At 58.9% G+C, this 24,574-nt stretch overlaps 1 protein-coding gene across 2 annotated transcripts; it reads right to left on the bottom strand.

The window, feature by feature from the left end:
• Positions 1-996: 996 nt before the first annotated feature.
• Positions 997-19,809, bottom strand: ATG2A (autophagy related 2A). Of its 2 annotated transcripts, none has more exons than XM_066359138.1 (41): positions 19,538-19,809; positions 17,377-17,539; positions 17,120-17,272; positions 16,862-16,964; positions 16,341-16,476; positions 16,103-16,201; positions 15,791-15,887; positions 15,538-15,702; positions 15,295-15,435; positions 14,571-14,808; positions 14,344-14,488; positions 14,153-14,245; positions 13,535-13,693; positions 13,190-13,433; positions 12,772-12,868; positions 12,532-12,691; positions 11,548-11,690; positions 11,331-11,467; positions 11,072-11,229; positions 10,487-10,637; positions 10,177-10,370; positions 10,005-10,085; positions 9,789-9,895; positions 9,610-9,702; positions 8,186-8,256; positions 7,888-7,964; positions 7,349-7,519; positions 7,109-7,235; positions 6,811-7,025; positions 5,709-5,917; positions 5,307-5,442; positions 4,666-4,872; positions 4,389-4,490; positions 4,213-4,297; positions 4,001-4,133; positions 3,849-3,921; positions 3,577-3,659; positions 2,990-3,111; positions 2,703-2,857; positions 1,750-1,902; positions 997-1,669 (listed from the first exon to the last, which is right to left on the bottom strand). In XM_066359138.1, exons 1-41 carry the CDS (start codon positions 19,706-19,708, stop codon positions 1,433-1,435), a joined length of 5,784 nt encoding a protein of 1,927 aa, XP_066215235.1. In that variant the 5' UTR covers positions 19,709-19,809; the 3' UTR covers positions 997-1,432. The 2 variants fall into 2 exon arrangements, with proteins under 2 accessions (XP_066215235.1, XP_066215245.1); XM_066359148.1 differs by having other exon boundaries at positions 6,811-6,977.
• Positions 19,810-24,574: the final 4,765 nt, after the last annotated feature.

The following is a 24,574-nucleotide window of genomic DNA, read 5'->3' as shown; positions in this document are numbered from 1 at the left end:
GGCCCCCTCCCCAGCTCGGCCTACTGCCTCAGGTGTCCATGGACAGCGAGGACCCTGGATCCACCAAGACAAAAATTTTGCCCTGTTCACTTGGTGCCCATATATCCCTTGCTGAGAAGGGGACCCCAGGGGCAGAGGGAAGCTGTGGGGACCTTCGTTAACCACAGAGGGGTCTGTAGATGGCCTAAGTCTGTGCCTCAGTTTCTCCACGGGCCCACCTACAGCAGTGCAGTGCTACTGGGGAGCAGGGCAAGGCAAGAGACGCGGGCAAGCCCCTCTCCCTGGTCTGTGTGGGGAGTGTGGCAGCGGGCGTTTTCCTTATCCCATGGAAGTATCTGTGCAAACGCCACTTCAGGACACCTTCTAATCAGTGCTGCCCCAGTGGCCCTCCCCCTCCAGTGCCCTGCAGCTGGGACCCTGGGATAGAGGTTCCAGCCTCCAGCGGGGCCAGCCTTCCAGGGAGGGCTGGCGGGGCCTCCAGGTCCTTATAAGCTGGGTGGGGATTATCAGGGAGGACCGGGAGCTCAAAGATCAAGGCCCAGAGCATACAGTTAGGGTCCGAGCCTCGCGGGGGCTCCACAGCCCTGCCCTCTGCTCTGGTCCAGCGTCCTCCCCACTGTCTCCCAACTCCAGGCCCCGGTCAGGCGGGCCCTGGCCTCTTGCAGGGACAGAGCCAAGAAACGCGGTCTGGGTAGGTGGCCTCCAAGGGGCACTCCGCCTCCCCTTCACTCTGCTCCTGCTGCAGCAGAAGCGGGGCTGGGGTGGCAGCCCCACAGGAGGGGAGCTAGGAGCCCAGGGCGGTGAGGAGTGCAGAGATGGGCAGGTGGCTGGGTCAGAGGCTGGGGCGGAGACCCTGGCCTGCTGGGCAGGGGTGGGGTGGGTGGGTGTGGTGAACCCTGCGGGCGACATGGGAGGTGCTGGATGCGAGGTGGGAATCTGGGTGCCAGTCAAGGTCAAGGCTGAGGCCAGGGCAGTGCAGTACAGAGGACGAGGGGCTGGCAGTGGGCACAGTTTATTCCACGTCATGCAGACACTGACCCACACGCTCAGGAGCTTAAAAAATAATACATTGAATCACACAGCGTCTGTCTCCCCTCCTTCCCCAGACAGAAAGACGCTCGGCTGAGTGCTGAGTGGGCTCAGGACCCGAGGGTCCAACAGCCTCCATCCCGGGACAAGGCAGCAGTGTGGCCAGGTGGTGGGGGCATGTCCGTCCTCCCCAGACAAAGTGCAGACAGCGCCAAGGCCCCGCGCAGGGAGGCCCCACGCTCCCAGCGATTGGCAGCAGCATGTGGGCCCCGCGCAGGGCCTTTCCCGGTCCTTCCCGAGGGCCCACGCCAGGCTCTGGGCCACAGCTCTCAGGACGCAGTGTCGCTGCGGCGGGATAGGCGTGGTGGGCGGGCAGCGCCCTGGAGTCCCGGGCAACTGACGCTCAGTTCTGGGCCTCGTCCGAACGCCACTTGAGAGTGTGGTCCTTGTGTGCGTCAGGGAGGATCTGGTTGCGCATGCCCCCGAGCAGGCTGGACGTGGCCTCTGTGGCCAGGATGAGCGGCTTCACCACGGTGGGGGGCAGCTGGCGGATCACGCCCCCCACAGCACCGGTCAGCCCCTTCTGCTCATGACCCCGAGATGCCACATCACAGATGGTCTGAGCGGTGTCCAGGATGCCCTGTGGGGGGGGAGGTCAGTGCAGGGGGCTGGGGGGAGAGGTGGGTGTGGGATGCCCGGAAGCAGGGCTGGCCCTCTTACCTCTCGAACGGTGTCGTAGGCCTTGGCCACGCCCTCCCGGAGGTCAGCTGGCTGCTGGCCCTTGCGCAGCCTTCGCACAGAGCGCTTGTCCTGCAGGGAGCGGGAGATGGGCACCGCCGGGGACAGGATGTCGTACACCGTCTCGGCTGTGGCCTGGGGAAGCACAGGGGACAGCACTGAGGAGAGGCTGCTCAGACAGATACAAGAGACCACTAGGCTACCAGGCCAGGGAGCCGCCACTGCCCCGCCCCACACCTGTGCTATACTGAGCGGGTCCAGGAAAGGCCCCACCAGCCAGGGCAGGGGGCTCAGGTGGCTGCACGCCTCCTCAGGGGCTGCTCCTAACGTGCTCTGTGCCCAAGCCCCTCCTCCTGGTGGCTACCATGCCGGTGCACCCCACCCCATCTGCTGGGTGCCCCTTGCCCGAGCTGGGCACAGTGCCTGGCCTCACCCATTCTACGGAGCAGTGCTGCACAGACCGGGCTCCCCTTCACTCACCCACGGACCGCTCAGTCCATCGCTGAGTCCAACCCGCCTTCTGTCTGCGACTCCTGTGCCTCTCGCCCAGCCCCACCCCCACACCACCGGACTCGCTGCCCTGCCACCCTGAACTCCTGCGCCTACGGGACGCCTCCCTGCGGGGCCCCCAGGGCCTGAATGAACCAGGCCTTCCTTTCCTGTCTGTAAACACACTCCCTGTCCCTCCCCTTCAGGACGGGGCCATGAGCAGAGACCCAGTGGGCTATAAAGCCTGGGGGCATTCATCCTCCAGCATGGGGGTCACATGGGCCTCGGGAGACCCAGCTGCAAGCCCTGGGCAGTCACTTAGCCTCTTCTCTCTGTGACTGTTCCTCAGAAACTCTGCACCCCCAGACTACCCAGTGTCAGTGGAGTGTGGGGTGGAATCAGGGCCACAGTGGACCCTCCAGCCCAGCCCAGCTGGACGCGCTCACCTGGATTGCCTGAACCAGCCGGTTGCTGAGTTCCAGGGCAGCAGAAGCCGTAGAGGAGCCGAAAGAGGCGGCCCCCCGCTGCAGCCCCCGCATGAGGCGCCCGTCCTTCCGGTATTGCTCGATGGGCAGCCAGAGCAGGTCCCGGAACCCTTGGACTGGGGGAACGCGGCTGTCAGAGCAGCTCCCGCCAGCCTACACTGGGACCTCCCCTACTTATTCCCAATGGCAGCTTCTAGGCTCCCCAAGAGTGTGGGCAGTTTTTAGAGTCCCCAGAGCCAGACACTTACAGAGCTGGACAACTGAGTGCATGGGGCCCACTCCCCCCAGCAGGCCAGGCAGCTGGTTCTTGCGGATGTCCTGCAGCCACTCATTGAGGGCATAGCCCAGTACTTTGTCCACGCCCAGGAGTCTGGGGAGAGGAGAGGGAAGCAGGTGGGACAGAGCCTCACACCGAGGGGTCACAGAGCCAGGAGGACTAAGGCACCTCAATACTCCCCAAGGCCCCACCCAGCCCTCTGCAGACGGGGGGCAAGGCGACTGTACCCATTTCACAGAGGAGAAACTGAGGCCCCCAAAGGTTCCTATCTTGGCCAAGGCCAGCCACACACAGCCAGTCAGGAGCAGAACCAGGGGAAGACCGGGACCCTGCAGAGGGGCCGGGGCGCGGGAGCAGAACCAGGGGAAGACCGGGACCCTGCACAGGGGCCGGGGCGCGGGAGCAGAACCAGGGGAAGACCGGGACCCTGCACAGGGGCCGGGGCGCGGGAGCAGAACCAGGGGAAGACCGGGACCCTGCACAGGGGCCGGGGCGCGGGAGCAGAACCAGGGGAAGACCGGGACCCTGCAGAGGGGCCGGGCGCGTGTGGTGGCTCACCCGTGCCGGCAGCAGAGCCGCTTCAGCTTCAGCTCTGAGCAGTTGAGCTGGGCCAGGCCGATGAGGAGGCCGGCCAAAGTGCCCTGGGAGGGAGAAAGGGTTCTGCTTTACATGACGGGCCACAGGGACCTGCACAGCCCACTGGAGGTCACCTCAGTGGCCAGTGGTGCCTGGATGCGAGCCCTGACCTCCTGGCCCCAGGCCACACCCGAGCAGCACGGGGACCCAGAGGGCCCAGCCCACTCAGCCATCCACCGGATGGTCCCACGTACCACCTGGTCCATGGTGACGTGCTTGCCGTGGTAATCCAGCCAGATGGGCACCTCGGACGTGAAGCGGAACTCCCTGGGGATAAAGAGCAGGGTCCTTTAGTCGCTGACCTGGCCCTGTGCAGTCTGACCCAGGCCCCCAGCGCGAGGCTTACCTGAAGTAGATGGGCTGCTGCTCAGAGGAAGAGCCTTGTCCGCCCGCTGCAGTCTCCGGGGCTCCAGTGCTCTCTGTGCCCTCGGACTGCCCTTCCTGGGCACTGCTGGGCTGGACTCGGGTCTCCGGGTGCGCTGGCGATCAGAAAAACCAGGGATAGGCCCAGGGTGGATGGGAAGCCAAGACCCTCCCCTCCCCGGTCCAGCCTCTCACCCTCTGCGGGGGTCTCTGCTGGCACGATGGGGTTAATGCCCGCTGCCAGGCTGGTAAAGAAGTCCTTGAGGAAGAGCAGTGCGTCCTGTGGGGGCAGAGTGTGGGGCACAGGTCGGGCTCGGGGTCTTGGCAGCAAGGGGGCTCACCTCAGGCCTGCCCCCACCCAGCCTACTCACCTGGTCCACGTTGAGCCGCAGGGGCATCAGCGAGACCCGGAGACAACACTCAGGTCCACCCAGGTTGGTCGCAGGGGCCACATGAAGTGCTTTGATGGTGAGCTGGGAACAGAGGGTGAGGTCTGGATGCCTGTTGGGCCTCAGGCCCTGGGTCCCTGCTCACTACGGCCAGCCCAGTAGTCCTGTGTCTACAGCTAAGCCGGCCTGAGCCCCACCTTCCCCCAGACGCCTGTGTGAGCGTGTCTGAAGAGGCGGCCCGATGGCCTGCCCACGGTACCATGTTGGAGTGGGCGCGCCGCGGCATCCGCTCGCTGGTGTGCAGGTAGAGGAACTTGTTGATCTTGGAGGAGGGGAGCCGGTCGCGGATCTCGAGCTCCTGCACGATGAACACCTGGCGGGACAGCGGCTGCTCCTCCAGCTCCTTGCTGGGGGCCGCGGGGTCTGCGGCCGGCTCCACGGGGTACACCTCGTGCTGGAAGCTGACCTGTGGGGCGGGTGGAAGCCTGAGCCAGAGGGTGGGGTTCGCCTCCGGCCCCTCTGCTCCTAGCACCCTTCCTGCACACAGCCCCGTCTCAGAGCCATGCCTGGCTGCTGCCTGGACACCTTTATGTGGCCATCTCGCAGGCATCTGAAACCAGCGTGGCCACACTGAACTCGGACCTCCTCCCCCAGGTCTATCCGTCTCCACGCCCACACCTTCCGTCTGCCCGTCACCCTCAGTGTAAGCCCTGGTCCAGCCACTGCTCTCCAACCTGTCACCAGGGGTGCCAGTTTTACATCCTAAAAACATCTAGAAAATCCACCCCACACACATTCAGGCCCAGAGTAAGTTCTCAAGGAGTGAAGTGCTGGCTGAGTGGCAGAGACGGGACAGTCCACCCCCACCGCTGGACCCTGCACCCCAGTACCCCAGCTCACCTTGCTGAGCTGGATCTCCATGAGGACATGGTGCTGCCTCCCGCTGCCCCCCTGCGTGCGCCAGGAGTTCTGGGGCCGGTTGGGGCCGGAGCCGCGAGAAGGAGAGCCCCTAGGGCCCGCGAGGCCAACTCTTGCTCTAGGAAGAGGGACAGGGACAAGCTGACTCACGGAACCGCCTTTCCTCACCCACTCCGCTCAGGGCAGCCCTTTCAGCCTATGGCAGGAGACCCTCTGCCGGGAGGCAGATGGGATAGGAAGGAGGCGGCACTGAGGCCAGGGAGGTGAGGGTACGGCTCAAGGTTACCAGCTGCTAAAGGTCAGGGCTGGACCCTCGCCCAGCCTTGTTTCCTGGGCTGACAGGTTCCACTGTCCCAGCTGGCACCTGCACTGTCTCCTTCTCACCTGTGGCTGGGGTGGGGGCCAAAGTCTCGACCCCCATAGAGGTGCCAGACGAGGGAGACCTCACGCAGCACCACACGAGTGCTGGGCACTGGGAAGTGGGAAGGTGCCCGCAGCAGGTCCGTGCTGCCCAGCGGCCGTGAGAAGTGCCCGTCGTGCACGACGATGGGGCCTGGCTGCAGCTGTGTCACCACGGGCTCCCCATCCCGGGGCTGCAGAGAGGAGGCCAGCGAGCCCATGTGACACAGGTGCTCTCCCCAGTCCCGGCCTCCCTCTACCCCATTCCTTCTATTCTCACATCTCCTTCCCATTTTTGTTTTTTTTTGGTGTGTGTGGGTTTTTTTTGTTTTGTTTTTTTTTTTTTTTACAGAGACAGAGAGGGACAGACAGGGACAGACAGGAACAGAGAGATGAGAAGCATCAATCATCAGTTTTTCGTTGCGCATTGCGACACCCCAGTTGTTCATTGATTGCCCTCTCATATGTGCCTTGACCGCGGGCCTTCAGCAGACTGAGTAACCCCTTGCTCGAGCCAGCGACCCTGGGTCCAAGCTGGTGAGCCTTGGCTCAAACCAGATGAGCCCACGCTCATGCTGGCGACCCCAGGGTCTCGAACCTGGGTCCTCGGCATCCCAGTCCGATGCTCTATCCACTGCGCCACCACCCGGCCAGGCTCCTTCCCATTTTTGACAAAAGATGGTCACTGTCCCCACAGCCTGTGTCTGAATATTCTGTCCAGGATGGGGCTCAGTCCCCTTGCTCCTGCCAGCCTTGTCTCCCTGGGACCTGGGGTGCATGTGATATTCCCACTGGTACTTGGGGGCCAGGAGGCAGCCAAGTGGTTCTCCTCACCCTCCCACTAACCACCTGCCCTCGCCCTGCCCACCCCGTTGTTCCAGTCCCTCTGCTCGGGACGCACGCCTTCCATCCCTTCCTCCGGAAATCCACCATCTCCTCCAGGGCTGAGTTCAGGGAGCCTCCCAGAAAGGCCCTCCTAGCCCCACCTCCCGGGAGAGTGACCACCCTGCCTCTCCCACCTCGAGCTCTAGAACTGAGCCAACCTCCCCCGCCACTTCCTGCCCCTGCCAGCCTGCCCACTACACACCGGGATGCCCAGGCCAGGGGCGTCAAGGATGCAGAACTCATCATTGTCCAGAGTGTCTCCATCCCCCTCCTCTTCCTTTTTGTCTTCCTTGGGCTCTGAGCAGGACCCCAAACTGCCAGCAGGGACCCCAGCTGGGGGTGACGCGGCCTGGGCCCCACTCCGTTCACCTGGGAATAAGTAGACTGACACTGGCGAGGCCTGAGGGAGGGGGCCACCTGAGGGAGAGAAAGGCTGGTTTGGGGTAATGCCCAGTGTGGGTGCTCAGTGTGACTACTGGCCCCGAAGCCCCCCAGCCCACCTGAAGGCTGGGCCAGCCCCCGCAGGCTGCGCTCGGTGTCCAGAAGGGCATCGGTCAGGTCCCGCTGGTTGATGAGGGCCGTCTCCACTGGGGGACACGAGGGCAGGGAAGCGGGGCTCTCGGAGAGCTGGGCCAGGCAGGGGAGGGTGGTGAATGAGTGCCCGGAGGGAGGGCAGGCCCCCGGGGACCATGGTAGGGAGGGCTGGGCAGAGCTCTGGTAGCCAGTGCGGCTGGCCTCACCTGTACTTTCTGGCCAGCAATCTCGGTGGGGCTGGGGGGCCGGGGTGGGGGGTGCAGGTCGCCTGCGTTCATTACGTACTGCAGCAGGTTGACCAGCAGGGCGCAGGAGTCGGCGCAGCTGTGCATGTGCACCACGTTGTTGGAGCAGCGCAGCTCGAACAGCGGCTGACTCTGTGGGGGCAGGGTGCCATCAGCCCAGGCTCGGTCCTCTCCATACAGACAGGGCGGGCTAGGTCTTCCCTGGGGGGTACCCCTGAACGATGAGCACGCTGAGCCCAGAAAGCAGACAGGGTAGGCCCTGGAGAGAAGGTCTTCCCGAGGCCCTCTGCCCGACACTGCCAGCCAGCCAGTCAAGGTCCACCCCTCCAGCTCACGGATGAGGGAACTGGCTCTTGCCTACCAGGCCCTGCTTTTGCCACAGCTGCAGCTGCCCTCTAGTGGCAAGACTCACAGTGAGGGGCACCCCGGGAAGGGCACAGGGCGCAGAAGCAGAGCGACGGTGTGGGGGAGGGTGACCCCCTGAAGGCAACCGCACTCACCAGTTTGCCCTCAGTGCTCCCCTTCCAGGTTTTGATAACAAGCTCCAGGAGGTCAACATCCAAGACACAGACGTAATCTGGAGAGAGGACAGGGGCTACTCCTACTGCCTTCTCACAACCGCCCCCCTGCCGCCGAAAGGGGAGAATCGGGGGTGTGTCTGGGTGCAGCCGTCGTGTGCGTGCACAGGGCATGGGAGCTGAGAACCCGGCCAGCGGGTGGGGGAGGACACTGCCTGCTCGGTGTGTGGCGGGGACCATGGCCCCGCAGAGGGGAGGGGCCCAGACCAGGCCTGCCCACCTCGTCGCAGATCCAGGGTCTCCACCTCACACTTGTCGGACAGGTACAAGGCTGAGTCATCGAGGATGAACCTGGTGGGGAACAGGGCTGAAAAGGGAGGGCCCGGAGCCACTGCAGGCGGCGGCTCCATGGAGGCCAGCAGGGGTGGGTGCCCAGAGACAGGCAGGGGGACACCCACAGCAGGTCCCCGCCACACAAGACACTAGTGCTGGGCCCTTTCTGGCCTCAGTGTCATCTGTACACTTGGGAGGACGGGCCTGGCCTCCCATGTTGCAGGCCCAGTTTTATCGTTCTCCAAGCAACCCCAGGAAGAAGGGTCCTGTCTCCCGACCTGCATTCATAGTTCTTTTAAAACAAGTCTTATTTATTTTATTTCATTTTTTGGTGACAGAGAGAGAGAGAGAGACAGATAGGGACAGACAGGAAGGGAGAGAGATGAGAAGCATCAATTCTTTGTTGCGGCACCTTAGTTGTTCATTGATTGCTTTCTCATATGTGCCTTGACCAGGGGCTACAGCAGAGCGAGTGGCCCCTTGCTTAAGCCAGTGAACTTGGTCTCAAGCTGGTGAGCCTTGCTCAAACCAGATGAGCCCACGCTCAACCCAATGGGCTTTCTAACCTGGGTCCTCTGCGTCCCAGTCCGATGCTCGTCCACTGCGCCACACCGCCTGGTCAGGCTCAATGTTATTCTTTGGCTGGACTTTAAAGGCTGGATGGGCCTGACCAGGCGGCGGCGCAGTGGATAGAGCATCGGACTGGGATGCAGAGGACCCAGGTTCAAGACCCCAAGGTCGCCAGCTTGAGCGCAGGCTCATCTGGTTAGAGCAAAAAGCCCACCAGCTTGAACCCAAGGTCGCTGGCTCCAGCAAGGGGTTACTCGGTCTGCTGAAGGCCCGCGGTCAAGGCACATATGAGAAAGCAATCAATGAACAACTAAAGTGTTGCAACGTGCAACGAAAAACTAATGATTGATGCTTCTCATCTCTCTTCGTTCCTGTCTGTCTGTCCCTGTCTATCCCTCTCTCTGACTCACTCTCTGTCTCTGTAAAAAAATAAACAAATAAATAAAATTTAATAAAGGCTGGATGGGCCATGTTCACTGACTCAGGCGGTAATTTGGGGCATTTGCACTGTGAGTTCCAACTATGTTGAATCACACTACAGAGGCGGTATATTCCACCTGCCTTACCCGTGCACCCTAGGACAACCACCAGAAGTCAACTGTCAGCACAGAGAACATGAATGCTTGTAAGGCTCTGATTTGAAGGTCCAACTGCCCTCCAGGAAGGCGGAACCAATTGTAATGGAGAAATCACCACTTGATTGTACATAAAGGCTCAGAGAATGGCCTGAGGACACATGGCAAGAAGACAGCACCCTGAAGGAGTGGCAGCTGCATCCCAGCTTGGGAGAGGGCTGCATACCTGAGCAGGAAGGTGGAGGTGTCCATGATGATATTACTGGAGAGGGTGAAGGTCTCGGCGGTGACAAGGACACGCACAGGGAGGTAGAGGGGTCTGGGGGTGACAATGAAGCTGGGGCAGACTCCTTACACGTGACAGCCTGCCCCTCCCCCTGGCACCCAGCCCGCCAGCCTGGGTACCTGTAGTCCACAGCACAGGAGAACAGGTGTGTGTGTAGAACGGTGATGACCGTTGGGGGCAAGTAGCCCAGAACGGGATCATCCAGCACATCTAAGAACTCCAAAAGCTGTGGGAACCCAGGCGGGAGAGGTGGTGAGGACAGGGTGGCCTCTCCCCTCCTCTAACCCCCAGCCCATGCCCATGGCACCGCCTCCTCCCGTGCCACCTCCACTCACCTGGGAGTGCCAGCTCTGTTCTGGTAGGGTTATGTAGTGGCGCAGTGTGGCTCTGTGCAGCCGTAGTGTCACCAGGAATTCCTGGGGGTGGGACACGGTTAGCAAGCCTGCCATGCACCAGGAAGGCAGTCACCCCGGCCAAGTGGGTGGGCAGAAGTGGGCGTGGCTGTACCTTGACATTCTTGTGGGGGTCCAGGTGGATGCGCACAGCAGTAGACAGCATGTGGGGGCCCCGGCCCTTTGAGCTTGAGGCTCCCCGCTCGATCACCCCTTCCTCTGATGGGTAGATGGTTGGGACCAGCTGGGCCGGAGGAGCAAAGCTGGGCAGCTCCAGGTGACGGGGCAGCAGGTAGTCGTCCATGGTCGCTGGGAAGATATCTGGTGAGCCCCTTGCCAAGCTGGGGGCCCACATCCTTCCTGAAAGCCCCTACCCTGTCCATGGACCCTACAGACCCAGGGCGACTGGCCCATAGCCCTCACACCTCGGTGGTAGAGAGTCGCCTTTTCAGCCTCCAGACAGAAGTAGCCAAGGCCCGGCTGGCCTCGGTACTGGGAGACACTGAAGACGGTGCCTTGCTCCACGTCCAGCACCAGCTCCCCGTGCACAGCCTCTAGCCGCCTTCCCCCCTCGTCCTGCAGACAGAGCACGTGGCTTGGCCTCAAGCCGCACAGAGCAGTCCCGCACCCTCGGGGGCAAGGGGCTCTCCTGGCACCCTGGCCTAACTAGGATCAGCTCCAGCGTCTACCCAGACTCCGCTCGAGGCCCGGGGCAGCATCCGCCTTTTCTACCAGAGGGGAGAAAAACCACCCTGCCCTGTCTGCCTCCTAGCATCAGACAGTGCCCATTCGGAATCCTAGCACGGCGCCTCACACACAGCAGGTGCCAATGTGGCTGACAGAGTACTGCGGGGGGGGGGGGGGTATCAGGTGAGCTGCTGGCTGGCACTCGGTCCCCACTGGGGCCCTTCTGCCATATTCCCGGACTGGCACTGTTCATAGTGGTCTCGGTCTCCTGCCAGCGGCAGCTCTACAGGCAGGGGCGTGCCCCCACCCAGGGCTGCCCTCACCTTGGTCTCACAGAGGGCCGTGATCCGACCCTTCAGCACCGTCACCAGTGTAGAGAAAGTACTCTGAGAGTGAGGGTTCAGGGACTCAGGGGCAGCCTGGGGGGCACCTGATGCCCCCACTGAGAAGAAGTGGGCGTCCTCGTCGTCTGAGTCTGAGTCTGGGGTGAGATCAAGGCGCCAAGTGAGAAAGAAACCTGGCAGGGCCGCCCCAGCCCCACCCAGCTCCGGGAGCCCTGGGACCCGGGCAGGCCCCTCCTACCCAGCTTGAAGGCTGACTTGCACATCTTGAAGTTGTCACGCCAGAAGCTGGGGAAGCCAGGAGGGGGAGCGGCAGGGGTGGAGCTGGGGGCGGGAAGCAGGTCTGCAGGCTCCCACATGAGCAGGTCATTGTTGATCCTGAGACAGGAGGATGGACGCTGGCTGGGAGGGAGGCCCGCCCGGCCCCTGCCACCCCTTCCATTTGCCCACATCAGTACCTGTTGTAGAGGCTCTCGTAGACCTCCTTGCTGGGCAGGAAGACGTGGGCGCTGGGCAGGACCACTTCCAGGCTGCAGCGCGACAGTGCCAGGGCCCGGCTCTGGAAGGTCCTCATCTCTTCAGGGTCTCCAGGAATGACCATCTGTATGGGGAGCAGGGAAAGGCAGCTGAGACACGTTGAGGCCTGCATCTGGCAAGGAATCAGACATCCTAAGCTCGTTTCATTCACTTTTTACAATTTTTTCCACTGATTGAGAGACAGAGGAAGGGAGAGTGAGAGAAGCATCAACTCGCCACTCCACTTAGTTCCATTCAGTCGTGCCTTCATTGATGGCTCCTCGTATGTGCCCTGACCCGGAGAGAATGGGCAACCTCAGTGTGCCAGGACGCCACTACCCACTGAGCTCATTTACCCAGCCGGGCTCATTCTTTCATTCTCGTTCACTCATTCATCTGTCCTCTGCTAGGATGACAGCCACGCCAGGTGATGCTCTGACCGTGTGTCAGCCTGTTCTGAGGGCCTCACATATGTGAACCCCTTTGTCCTCAGAAGAGACCTGAGACAGGTCATTGCGTCCACTTTCCAGGTGAGGAAACTCATCTGTATGTAACTAAGAGATTAGGCAACAAGTTCAGATGACACGGCCATGGAGTAGTAGAGCCTGGATTCAAATCCAGACTTTTTGGCCCACAGGCCGGCCCTTACCTGCCTCTCTCTCCACCCCCCTCACTTTCAGAGAGGCTCCCAATTCCTGAATGTACACTGCCACTAAGCGGCTGCCGGACGGGTCCTGACCTCCCCCGGAGCCTGCCCTCGCCAGTGCCTTCACTTCCAGGCCCTGTGAGCTGGGTTGCTACTGACTCCCCACTGACACGAGACGATGGAAGAGACAAACTCTCTTCCCGGTGCCCCAGGCAGTCCTTTCCCCTGGTCCACAGACATCATGTGGCTTCCACAAAACCAGAGGGGTCCCAAGCCTCACCTCCTCTGTCTCATACATGGTCCTCTTGGAGGAGAAGGGCGAGGGCTCCGGCTCCCGCAGCTCGCAAGGACTCTCCACGGACAGCTCCAGCTCCTCTCCCTTCTCTCGGGCCATCTCCCACTGTGCACTGCTGGTCTGGGGGTTCAGGGTCACCACTACCCTGCCGGGGCACGGGCGTGTCACTGGCCTGTAGGGCCCACTGCCCTCCCTTCTGTGTGCCCCTTCCAGAGCCCCACTTACTGGGGTAGGAAGTATTTGCGGCCGGGGCTCTTGGGGTCCAGGGCTTTGGAGACTCGCAGGCAGGGGACAGGTGGCTTCTCTCCATCTTCGTAGGTGCCTGGAGGGGTGGGGATGAGTGGGGGTCACTGCTGCCTTTCCCCATTTCTTCCCAAACGCCAGGTGGAGTCATTGACTCTCCTTTCCTGTTTACAGATCTGTGCCTTCTCGTGCCCACGGTCTGCCACAGCACAGAGATCAAGGTCCACTCTGCCCACTGCCCAGGGCAGGCTGGGGACAGGCAGCACAAGTGTCCCACAGAGCTGGTGAGGCCCAGGCCCAGGTCTGCTCCCCCATAACCCAGCCTTTTCAGTGGCCCTAAGCCTGTCTTTCCCAGAGGCCTGGGACTCTGCACTAGGCGCTGTCCCCGGGAGGCTCTCACCATGTAGGTCGGAGCAGGTAAGTTCCAGGCGGGTGGGGGCTGGGGGGCCAGGCCCACTACTCAGCTCTGACCGGAACTGGGGCTCAGTCAGCTCCAGCAGCAGCTGCTCGGCCCGAACGGACTGGCCCGCCCAGGGATCCCGCTCAGGCCGCAGGTCGGCAATGGGGAAGCGCAGCCGAAGTGTGGCCCGGGGTGCTGACAGCCGCACCACCGTCTGCTGCTCGGCCGCTGGCGGGGGTTCCGTCTGTGAGAGGGCATGGAGGTCACGGCTGCTGCCAGGCCCCACCACTGTGATCGTAAGCCAGAGGATTGGGCCCCACTCCCAGCCCTGGCTAGGCATCTCACCAGCAAGCCAACAGGTGGCTCGGGAGGGGTGATGGTGGCCAGGTGCAGCAGGGCAGTGAGTCGGTCCAGGGCCCCCAGCTCCACGTCTGCCTGGAAGTCGGCCAGGTCCAGGGCTAGTTCTGAGTGGCAATGGCAGGCCGCTGGGCGCCGGGATCGGCTCTGAGGTTGAGGGTGTTCAGGTCAGCAAGGGATGTGGGGTGGGGGAGGGCAGGACGGGAAGGGGCCTCCTTGAGCAGAAATAGCACACGGAGCCCTCCCAGGTGGTAGTGAGAAGGGCTTGGGCAGGGGTCCCAGGAGGGGACCAGGAGACCCTCACTACCCTGCCTGAGGCAGATGACCTGTCTAAGAAAACAAGCACCTGACATTCTCCACTGCCAGCCTTGGAGGCGAGCAGGGGACCGCCACGACGGGCCAGGGAGGGGCAACAAGGCTAAGAGAGCAGCATGCACAGGTCCGTGTATGTGAGGTCCCTGGATGGGGAGGGATGCTCTGCTTGGAGCACAGGGTAAGGGGTGGAGGGTGGAGCAGGGCTGTACCAGGGGAGGCTGGCGCTGGGGGTGTGCTGTCAATGCACCACGGGAAACAGACAAGGGTCTTTAGGCCTGGGGGGTGGGTTACCTTGGGCACACGGCGCAGGGTCTGTGTGTGGCGCAAGTGAGCACAGGGCTGAGCTGAGGCCTGGGAGCCCTGGTTGCTGGGGAAGCTCAGGATCTGAAGTGGGGCGTGGGAGGTGAGGGTCAGGGGGAGCCCTCAGCCCACTCCCACCCCCACCTCCGCCCCCGACCGCACACACGCCCTCTGGCCCTCACCTCCATGTACTCAGGCTCTGAAGCGGCCTTGGGCCACAGACACTCCAACACCTCGAGCTGCCCGAAGTGAACGTCTGTGCCGGCAATCCGACGGCCCCTGCCGGTCTGCAGCTCCCAGGACAGCTGCACAGCTGCGCCCGTCAGCCTATGGAAAGAACCTGGGTATCAGATGGGGGAAGTGGGGGACACAGGGAATCTCTCCTCAGGCCTCTGCCTTGGGCTTGTACCGGACATGGCTACAGGGACAAGCCCTCTGGAAGCGTGGTCGGAGATGGTGGAAGTCACGAGAGCCGAAGGGCCCGTCCTTGGCAGCATCAAACTCAGCAAAAAAGTGCGTGGTAATGTCAGGCGGTCCGGAAGATGGGGCAGATGTCTCAAGCAAGGTGAGGGTCATGCCCCCCAAGGTCATCTTCAGCAGCGAGTCAGGGCGCAGGGTGTCCGGATGGGGTGTAAGGGTCGTCCTCCCTGAGGGGATAGAGGATTCACCAGGGGCTCCAGGCTGGGGGCAGAGAGAAGTCCTGGCCCAGCAGCACTGTGGCTCTGGTAGGAAGCTTGGCCAGGCAGGGATGACACAAAGCTCTGTTATGTAAGGCACTGAGCCCAGGCTCAATTCAACCCTCCCAAGGGAGCTCGAAGGACTGGAGGTGACAAAGCACTAGCCCAGTACCTGACATACACAGCTCTCAATAAACACGGGCTAAAATACAGCTGGCAGGTCAGAGCTCATTACTCCGATTTAACGGAGGGGAAACCAAGTCTTGGAGGGTTGAAGTGTTCGCGCAAGATCACTGACTGAAACCCAGGCTTGGTCCACTGCATCAGCAGCCTCCCCAGGGAACCAGTCACCCGCTCTGGAGCGCTAGGCCTCAGTGGAGGCCTCCCGCACACATGTGACTTCCACTAACACCGAGGACCCTCCAAGGTCTTCCTGCCCCTGGAGTACTTACTCACCAGCTGGGTGGTCCTGGGCAGAGAGCCGGCGAGGGGCCATGTCACTGTGCATAGAGGAGCCCAAGTCTACGTCGGAGAGGGAAAGTTCAGAGACGGCTGAGGCTACGCTGCTCGTGAGGCCCGCCATGGAGAAGAAGAGGTCTGTGGGTCGGGGGGAGGCATCAGGGACAGTGGGTGGGCCCCGACTCCTGCACCCACACTAGTGGCCCCACCAACCACTGGGCCCAGTCGCTCCACACCCACCAGTGCTGTCCAGGTTAGCAAGAGGGTTGGGAAGGGGATCTGGGCTGAGAGGTTTGGCCACAGCCCCTGCCTGCAGCTGCTGGTTCAGGTCCTGCTCAATGAGCCACAGGTCTTCAGTACCTAGCGGGCGGCTCTTGTTCAGCTTGTCAACCAGGGCCTTGGGGTCTATGGGAGAGGATACTTCCTCGTGTCAGCTCAGACCAGCTGGCTCCTCTCCAGCCATCCCACCCTCTGGACTACCTGGAGGCCTCACCTGCAAGGCTCATGGCACTGAGCAGTTCCTGAAGCTGCTGGAGCTGCCGCGGGGTCAGGAGCAAATGCAGGGAGCCCAACTGCCCGGCTACCTCCAGCTGGGGGTGGAGAAGGCAATCACGAAGCCACACCTGCTACCTAGGCCCGCGGAGAACCAACACCCACTGCCCTCACCCTCAGGAGGGAGGAGGCCAGCTGCCAAGAAGGCAGGAAGCTCCCCCACTCAGCGACCCACTCGGGCCCAGGGGAGAGGAGCGCTGCTCAGGACAGTGGGCGGCGCACCTCCCTCCTCCCCGCGGGCCCGGGCACCCACCTTGGGGCCCGGGAAGGCCTCGTTCTGCTTCAGCTTCACTGTCAGCTCCATGTACCCTGAGCAGCTGCCGATCTGCAAGGGGGGCTTTGAGGGTCCTTCCTGGGAGGCAAGAAGATACGAGGGGAGAAGTCGAGAAGATGGCATTAGAGCGGGTAGAAGGGGTGGAGGGACAGGGGGGTCAAGGGCCAGAGAGGGCAGAGGTGTGGAGAAAGGAACCGGGGGATCGGAGCAGGCCCACCTGCGGGGGAAGCTCTTCGAAGTGCAGGCGGACTCCCGCCAGCTGCAGCAGCTTGTGCAGGAAAGCAGGAGGCTGGTGAACATCGACGGGGAGCGCCTGGCTTGGGTCCCGCACCGCCTCGTCACAGTACTCTAGTCTGGGGAGTGCAGGGTCAGCCTGTGCCCGGTGACCCCGGGTGGAGGCCCCTCTCCCTGCACAGTATACTGGGGTCCTCAAGCTGCTCCATCACAGCCAGGTCATCCTGGACCTCCGTGGCCAGTCCTTGCTCCGCAGACCTTCAGCACATAACCTGATCCTTGGGGGCCCCAAGCAAAGGCCACTTTGTGCCTGCACCCTCTGGGCCCTGGACACCACTCCAGGCTGACCACACAGCCCGCCTCCCTCTGGCTGTGGCCACTGCCCAGCCCAACCAGACTTGCTCTGCCACTTCCCAGGAGCCTTGGCTGGGGGTGGGGCCGGGGACTGGGTAGATGGAGGCTCTTCATGCTTCCTCTCCCTCATGCCAGCCCACCTGCCCCTACCTCTGCACATGCATCTCCACTGCCACACCATGCTCCCCATCACCCGGCGAGTGCTCCACCCTCACAACAGTGTCCAGGAAGGTCACCTTGATCCTTCGCAGCACTAAGGGTGAGAAGGGGTCTCGGGTCAGGTTGAGCTATAAAGGGCAAGCAGAGTTTCCCCACTGAGTAGCAGGGTGGCCATGCTACTGTCTAAAGCCCCTGTCTTGTGGGCCACAAAGGAACAGGGGTTAGAGTGACTAGGAAGGGCCTACTTACCAGTCTCAATGGTCTGGGCGAACATCTCCAGGCCCTCCAGGGGCTGTGGTGGCTCCGAGGGCTCCGGCAGCCCCTCCCGCAAGCACTCCTGAGCCAGCTGCAGGCTCGTGGTCATGCATGAGGCCCAGCTCTGCGAGTCAGCAGGCCCCGGTCCTGCGGGTAGGCAGGGGACTCAGGGCAGGCAGACCCCGTCAGCGCCTGGGTGCCCAGGCCCACTCACTACCTGCTCTCCCCCCCCAGCCTTACCCAGCCCTCACCTGGGCCCTGGCGGGGCTGCAGGGTGAGCTGGAGGCCTGATACATGGACAGTGCAGTGGTCAGTGAGCAGTGCAGCCCAGGGCACGAACACCTCGATGGAGCCCACAAAGCCTTCCACCAGCTCCAACGGTGAGTCCATGGACTCCAGCACCTCGTTCACAGACTGCGAGCAGACAGGGGACAGAGCTGGCTCAGGACAACCCGAACCCAACTGTCCCCCGGTTCCTGAAGGTCTCATCTGTCTGCTCTCTCTTGGAGAGGGCCTTCGCTCGCCTAGATCCTCCTCGTGCTACCTACAAGGTCCTGCCTTTGTTCACGCTGCCCCTACTGTTGGCCACACGTGTCACTGCATCACCCAACCTTTCAAGCCAGAGGAGGGGAGAGCTGAAGGCTGAAGAGGGAGAAGCCAGGTGGAGGGGCAGAGGGTGGCGTGTTCCAGGCTGGAGAACAGCACATCCAAAGGCCCGGCAGAGGCTGCGGGAGCACCGCATGGTCACTCTGGGCAAGCAGAGCTCATGGGAATGTCCAGGAGCAGCGGGCAGGGAGGGGCCTGACCTGAGCCGAGGGAATGACCCCCAACTCCGAACACCTGGTATAGCTCTACCTCTCCCTGCGGCACAGGTCGGGCCCCCCATTACAGACGGGTGAATGGTTCCACCACCAGTCTGGGAGCTCGAGGGTAGGAGCCCACCTGCTTTCTCTGTCACCCAGAGAGAGCCTCGGTAAACACCTGTTGGATCTATGAGTAAACAAACTAGAAGGGCCCCAGAGATCAAGCCCAAACTCCTCATGCAAGATCCTCAGGTGGGAAAACTGAGGCCTAGAGAGAAAGGTCTAGTCCAGTCACCCAATGTGCTGGGGCCCAGGCCTCTCTCCTCATCCCACCTCAGGGTCCCCAGGCACTCCGCTTCTTCAGGTCTTCAAGGTAAGGGCTGGCTATTGGAAAAGCACCTGCATTCTGCCAGGGCAGAACTCCGTAGGTGCCCATTCAATACCAGCTGGAGAGCAGGGCTGGGTGAGGGAGGAGTGTTTGGGACTGAGTAGGAGGAGGCAGCTTCGAGGTCTGAAAAGGCTTTCTGCACTGGGATTCACGGGCAAGAGGCTACTGGGCCGTGCCCCCAACTCCGGACTCAAGGGACTTCCCTTAGCCCACATTTGCTCAGGAAGACTGGGCCTACCCTTAGAGCCCAACTCTTCCTGCCCAGATTACACTGAGGCCAGAGGTGCTGTCTGCCCAGCCAGAAAACATGAACCCCTGCCCCCTTGCCCAGCCAGCGCCAGACCTGGGCTGGTGCCTCTAACTGGTGGCTCCTTTGCAACTTTCCTGGTCAGCTGAGCAGTAAATCACGCAGGGCCCCTCATCGCCCCCAGACTCAGGTCTGCCCCAGACCTTATTTCTCTTGGCCTCCCAGCATCTTCCTTGCCTCCTTCCTGCCTGGGGCCAGAACTCTCCGCCCTTCCCTGGGGCTTCCTCCAGGTGGGGACGCTAATCCCCCATTCCCTCCCCAAACACCCACTTGGTCCATCCCACTCTTCCAAAAGCAGGAAGTAGGCAGCAGCAGCAGCAGCAGCAGTCACACGAGGTGTTGATCAACACGGGGTGCTGACGCGATTGTTGACATCCACGTCCGGAGGCGAGCCCCACCCACCAGGCCCGGGATTGAAGGGTCAGGTCAGAGGACCTTCCCCACAGGTGCCCGCAGTAGGGCTCCGGACCCCCTGACAGTCTTCCCTAATCAGCTGCTTGGCTCCACACCTAATCACTGCCCTGGCCGGGTCCTACTGGGAGACCCTGGTTCCTCCGCTTTGCTCCCTCCTCACCCTCTGCTTAGTCCCTTGGCCTGATTTGAGAAAGGCACCACGTTCCTCAGATCATGCCTCAAACTAAATGTGCTTATTCTGGCATTCTCCAGGCAAGTGACATCCCTCTCCCCGGCCAGTTTCTCCTTCTGTGAAGCGGCGGCAAGGAACCCCTTCCTGCCCAGGTCCTAGCTCTGAAGGCGATCAGCCGGGTCCCTCCGACGCCTGTCAAGGGCCGGACTTCCACCGCTTCAACACGCCCGGTACCTGGTCCCTCGGCTCGACCCTTTCATCAGGAGCCTCAGGTCGCTGCGGCCCCATGTCCCTCGCCCTCTTCCCGGGCTCGGGCCCGACTCCTCACCCAGATCTCCAGGTGGATATCCCTCAGGGCAACACTGCCCTTGTACAAATCGAGGCTCAGCTGATCCAGGCTGAGGTGCTCCTGGAAGAAGTGGCCCAAGTAATGGTGCAGCAAGTAGCGGCAGACTCGCTCTTTCACACAGTTCGACCATGGCCACAGCCATCGTGACATCTCGGAGACCGCCGGGCCCGGGCCGCCTCCGCTCCCCGCCCGCCGGCGATCCCCGTCCGGCTGCGCTGTTCACTAGAGCCTCGGGTTCGCCCCGCCGCTTCTCTCAGCGCCAGGCCGCGCCCCCGGGATCTTAGCCACGCCCCCCGCTTATTGCCATTGGTCATCGTAAAGGGAGAGGCCTACTGATTGGCCTATGGGGGCGGAGCCTTCAGGCGCCAAAAAGAGACTGGGTTCTTAGCGTGATATAGTGCCCCCAATCTTGATTTACGCTTGCGTATAAATTCTACGCGGGAGGACCTTTAACCTTCCTTCTACAGGCTCTAGGAAGGCTGTTGCTTGAGGTGCCAGCCCCGCAGAGAAATGCGCATGTGCTGACTCGTCCAATTACTTGAAGTAGTTGGGTACGATTTAAAGGGAAAGTATCTCCTAAAACTTCGTGGAAAGCTTCCAGGAGAAATAAAGTCGGTATGAGAACCCCAGCAAACATCTGTAAAAACAAGTAAATAAACATTTACATCTTAAGAAGCGCTTTATGTCTTTCAACCCTAATAACAACCCTCTAAAGTAGAGATTATAGTCACCAGTTTACGGTAAGAAAACAGGTTTATATAGATTTATAAAGGTTGCTGTGAGGGCATCACCAAGGTCTTTTTCCACTCTTTGCCTGGAAAGCTTGGTAGAAGATTTACTGACCCTTTCTCCTTTCTGCAGTTGGTTGGAAGTCCATCCCCTCTCTGGAATAATAATAGTTTGTCATATTTCTCATCCTAAAATTAATAAAGAATTGATTCTAAATTCCTTCAATAAGGGTCTTTTGAACAGTTGATGAGCTAAGAATGGTTTTTACATTTTATTTTTAGTTTTTACTTTTTTATATAATTGCAAAATATCAAAAGAAGAGTAAGATTTCATGACATGTGAATATCATATGAAATTCACATGCCAGTGGCCACAAATAAAGTTTCAGTGATACAGTCACGCTCATTTAAGTACGGTCTAGGGCTGCTTTCTTGCTACAGCTACAGAGATGAGTACTTGAGACAGACCTGCAAAGGCTAAAATATTTTTTTAGATTTGATTGGTTGATTTTTATTTCATTTTAATTTTTTATTCATTAAATTGAGAGAGACAGGGAGAGAAACATCTATTTGTTGTTCCATTTATTTATGTATTCATTAGTTGAGTCTTGTATGTGCTTTTGACTGGGGATCCAACTCAAAACCTTGGCATATTGAGATAAGACTCTAACCGACTGAACTACCCAGCCACGGCCTAAAATATTTACTTTCTGGCCTTTTACAGAAAAATTTTGCAGAATTTTGCTCTAGAAGGTTGGCTATGCAAGTCCTGTCACATCATTTGTGACTTAAGAGATACCCAGAGATAAGGTGACCAATCACCCTCCTTTAGGGAGGACAGTCCTTTTGTAAGTTCCGTCCTCCCTCAAAAAATGTCCTCCTTGGCCCTGGCCGGTTGGCTCAGTGGTAGAGCGTCAGCCTGGCGTGCAAGGGGTCCCGGGTTCGATTCCTGGCCAGGGCACACAGAAGAAGCGGCCATCTGCTTCTCCACCCCTCCCCCCTCTCCTTCCTCTCTGTCTCTCTCTTCCCCTCCCACAGCGAGGCTCCATTGGAGCAAAGATGGCCCCGGCGCTGGGGATGGCTCCTTGGCCTCTGCCCCAGACGCTAGAGTGGCTCTGGTCGCGACAGGGCGACCCCCGGCCCGCCCCCCGGAGGGGCAGAGCATCGCCCCCTGGTGGGCGTGCCGGGTGGATCCCAGTCGGGCGCATGCGGGAGTCTGTCTGACTGTCTCTCCCCGTTTCCAGCTTCGGAAAAATAGAAAAAAAAAAAAAAAATGTCCTCCTTTTTTCAAAAAAAATTTTTTTTTTAATTTTTATTTTTTACAGAGACAGAGAGTGAGTCAGAGAGAGGGATAGACAGGGACAGACAGGAACGGAGAGATGAGAAGCATCAATTATTAGTTTTTCATTGTGCATTGCAACACCTTAGTTGTTCATTGATTGCTTTCTCATATGTGCCTTGACCGTGGGCCTTCAGCAGACTGAGGAACCCCTTGCTGGAGCCAGCGACCTTGGGCTCAAGCTGGTGGAATTTTGCTCAAACCAGATGAGCCCGCGCTCAAGCTGGCGACCTCGGGGGTCTTGAACCTGGGTCTTCTGCATCCCAGTCTGACGCTCTATCCACTGCGCCACCGCCTGGTCAGGCCATGTCCTCCTTTTTGATATTGGAAGACTAATCTGTAAATGTCCGTATTCGATTGATGCAGTCAGTCCATTGCGTGTGATGTGACGTATTTACATCTAAATGAGTGTTTTTTTCTTATAATTATTATTAAAAATTAATAGGCATATAAGCATACTTACAATATAAAATATTACAGATGTTTTTATTACGCATTTATCATATTATAGTGTATTATTGTTGCAATGAATAAAATGTTTCTTTTATTTACGATATTGTTTTCTTCAATTTATTTTTGTCCTTCTTTTCATTGTAAAAAAGTTGGTCACCTTACCAAAGATAATTTTAATTCTAGTTTAGCCTTGCTAGGGAGATGGACTCAACTGCAATCTAATGGCAAAAGTCAGCCTGGTCCTGGCCAGGTTCAGTTGGTTGGAACATTGTCCCAATATGCCAAGGTTGCTGGGTCAATCCTGGTCAGGGCACAAACAAGAATCAACCAGTGAATGTATGAATGGGTGTAACAACAAGTCTGTATTTCTCTCTCTTTCTCTCTAAAATCAATCAATAAAAATAAACTAAGCCTGACCAGGCGGTGGCACAGTGGATGATCGCTGGCTCCAGTAAGGGGTTACTTGGTCTGCTGAAGGCCCACGGTCAAGGCACATATGAGAAAGCAATCAATGAACAATTAAGGTGTTGCAATGTGCAACGAAAAACTAATGATTGATGCTTCTCATCTCTCCGTTCCTGTCTGTCTGTCCCTGTCTATCCCTCTCTCTGACTCTCTCTCTGTCTCTGTAAGAAAAAAATAATGCCTGACAAGGCAGTGGCACAGTGGATAGAGCATCAGACTGGGATGCCGAGGACCCAGGTTCGAGACCCCAAGGTCGCCAGCTTGAGCGCGGGCTCATCTGGCTTGAGCAAAAAAGCTCACCAGCTTGGACCCAACGTCGCTGGCTCGAGCAAGGGGTTACTCGGTCTGCTGAAGGCCCACGGTCAAGGCACATATGAGAAAGCAATCAATGAACAACTAAGGTGTCGCAACAAAAAAACCCTGATGATTGATGCTTCTCACCTCTCTCCGTCCCTGTCTGTCTGTCCTTGTCTATCTCTCTCTCTGACTCTCTCTGTCCCTGTAATAAATAAATAAATAAATAAAATAATTAAATAAATTGAGAAAAAAAAAAAAGTCAGCCCGAAGCAAGGGTAACCGCCCTAGCCAAGGGGCAGGGCGGTGGATGCCAGGTCCAGTTCTATATGGCCTCAGGCAAGTCACTGCTCCCTGGTGAAACTGTGAGCCTGTTTCATGCCCTTGTAACCTGGGATTGGATTAGTAGGCAGGAGGACTCCTGGGAGGTACTGAGAAGTAGCTTCAAGGAAAATTTTGGGAGACACTGTGAAAGCCTCACTCAAGGAGGCAGGCTAATAGGATGGCTACTCAGAAAATGCTTATGGTGCCCTGGTAGGGTAGCTCAGTTGGTTGGAGCATTGACTTGATAACCCAAGGTTGTGAGTTCGATCCCCAGTCAGGGTACATACATGAATCAACAAATAAATGCATAAATAAGTGGAACAACAAATTGATGTTTCTTTCTCTCTATTTCTCTATCCCTTCCTCTTTCTAAAATCAGTAAGTACATTTAAAAAAAGGTACTTTTAAAAAAAGAAAATGCTTATGGAATGATTCAAGAGATCTGCTTTCCCCCCATGACAGACCAAGTGTACTTTTATGTTCATTGAATGTTTATTAAATTAATAAATAATAAATAATAGACATTATGTATTGAGCCTGTGTAATGTCCTGGGCCCTGGACTTCTTGTCACTTTCTTGCATTACTTCATCTGCTCTTCACCGCTGCTCATAGAGAGACACTATTAATATCCCCGTTTTACGGGAGAGGAAAACAGGCTGCGTGCCTAAGTGCCTGTGGAGTGAGTGAGCAAACAAATATCACTTCTCCTCCCAAAGTCAGTGGGCTTACAAGGGTGTATTCTGGAGACGAGGAAATGTTGTCCTTGTGTCCAGTCTTAGAGGGATGACCATTCCCCTGCAGTAGGAATACCATGCACCATATGCAAAGGTGGAGGACACAGGACTGTTCCCAGTATTCAGGTCCCCAAACTGGGGTGGCAGCTTCCCAGGTTAGCCTCTCTCTAATGAAGCTGCACTCATGTCCGTCCGTCATTGTAACTTGACAAGGAGCCACACCTGTCTCTTAGGAGTGGGTGCTTATGTGTTCAGTCCTCGTCTGACTCCCTCTGTGGCCAGGACACGATGCAGTGTCTGCGCCACAGCAGAGGAATAGGTAGGACTCAGAGGGACAGGGACACAAAGGTCCTTCCTGCTACCTCCTCCAGACAGAACACTGTGAGCTCCACAGAAATTCAACTCCAAGACATAATGATCCCAGAGGCTGGCCCAGACCTGGAGGAGGAGCTGAATGAGAGAAAAAAAATACTCACAACATAAAGGGTATGATATTCTCTTAGGAAAGAAGGTGGTATTGGAGACCACGAAGGGGTGTTTATGGGATGAAGTCCCAGGCCCTGTTTTAGATTCAGCAGCCCCAACAAATAGACAGATCCTGGGCGCTGCATCAGGGAGCTTTTACCGGACGACTGGATCCTGGAGAATTTAAGGAGCTGGGGGAAAGATGGGCCAGGG

This window comes from Saccopteryx leptura, chromosome 1, assembly GCF_036850995.1.
Source record: "Saccopteryx leptura isolate mSacLep1 chromosome 1, mSacLep1_pri_phased_curated, whole genome shotgun sequence".
Lineage (NCBI taxonomy): Eukaryota > Metazoa > Chordata > Mammalia > Chiroptera > Emballonuridae > Saccopteryx > Saccopteryx leptura.
This window is presented reverse-complemented; position numbering and strand designations above follow the sequence as displayed.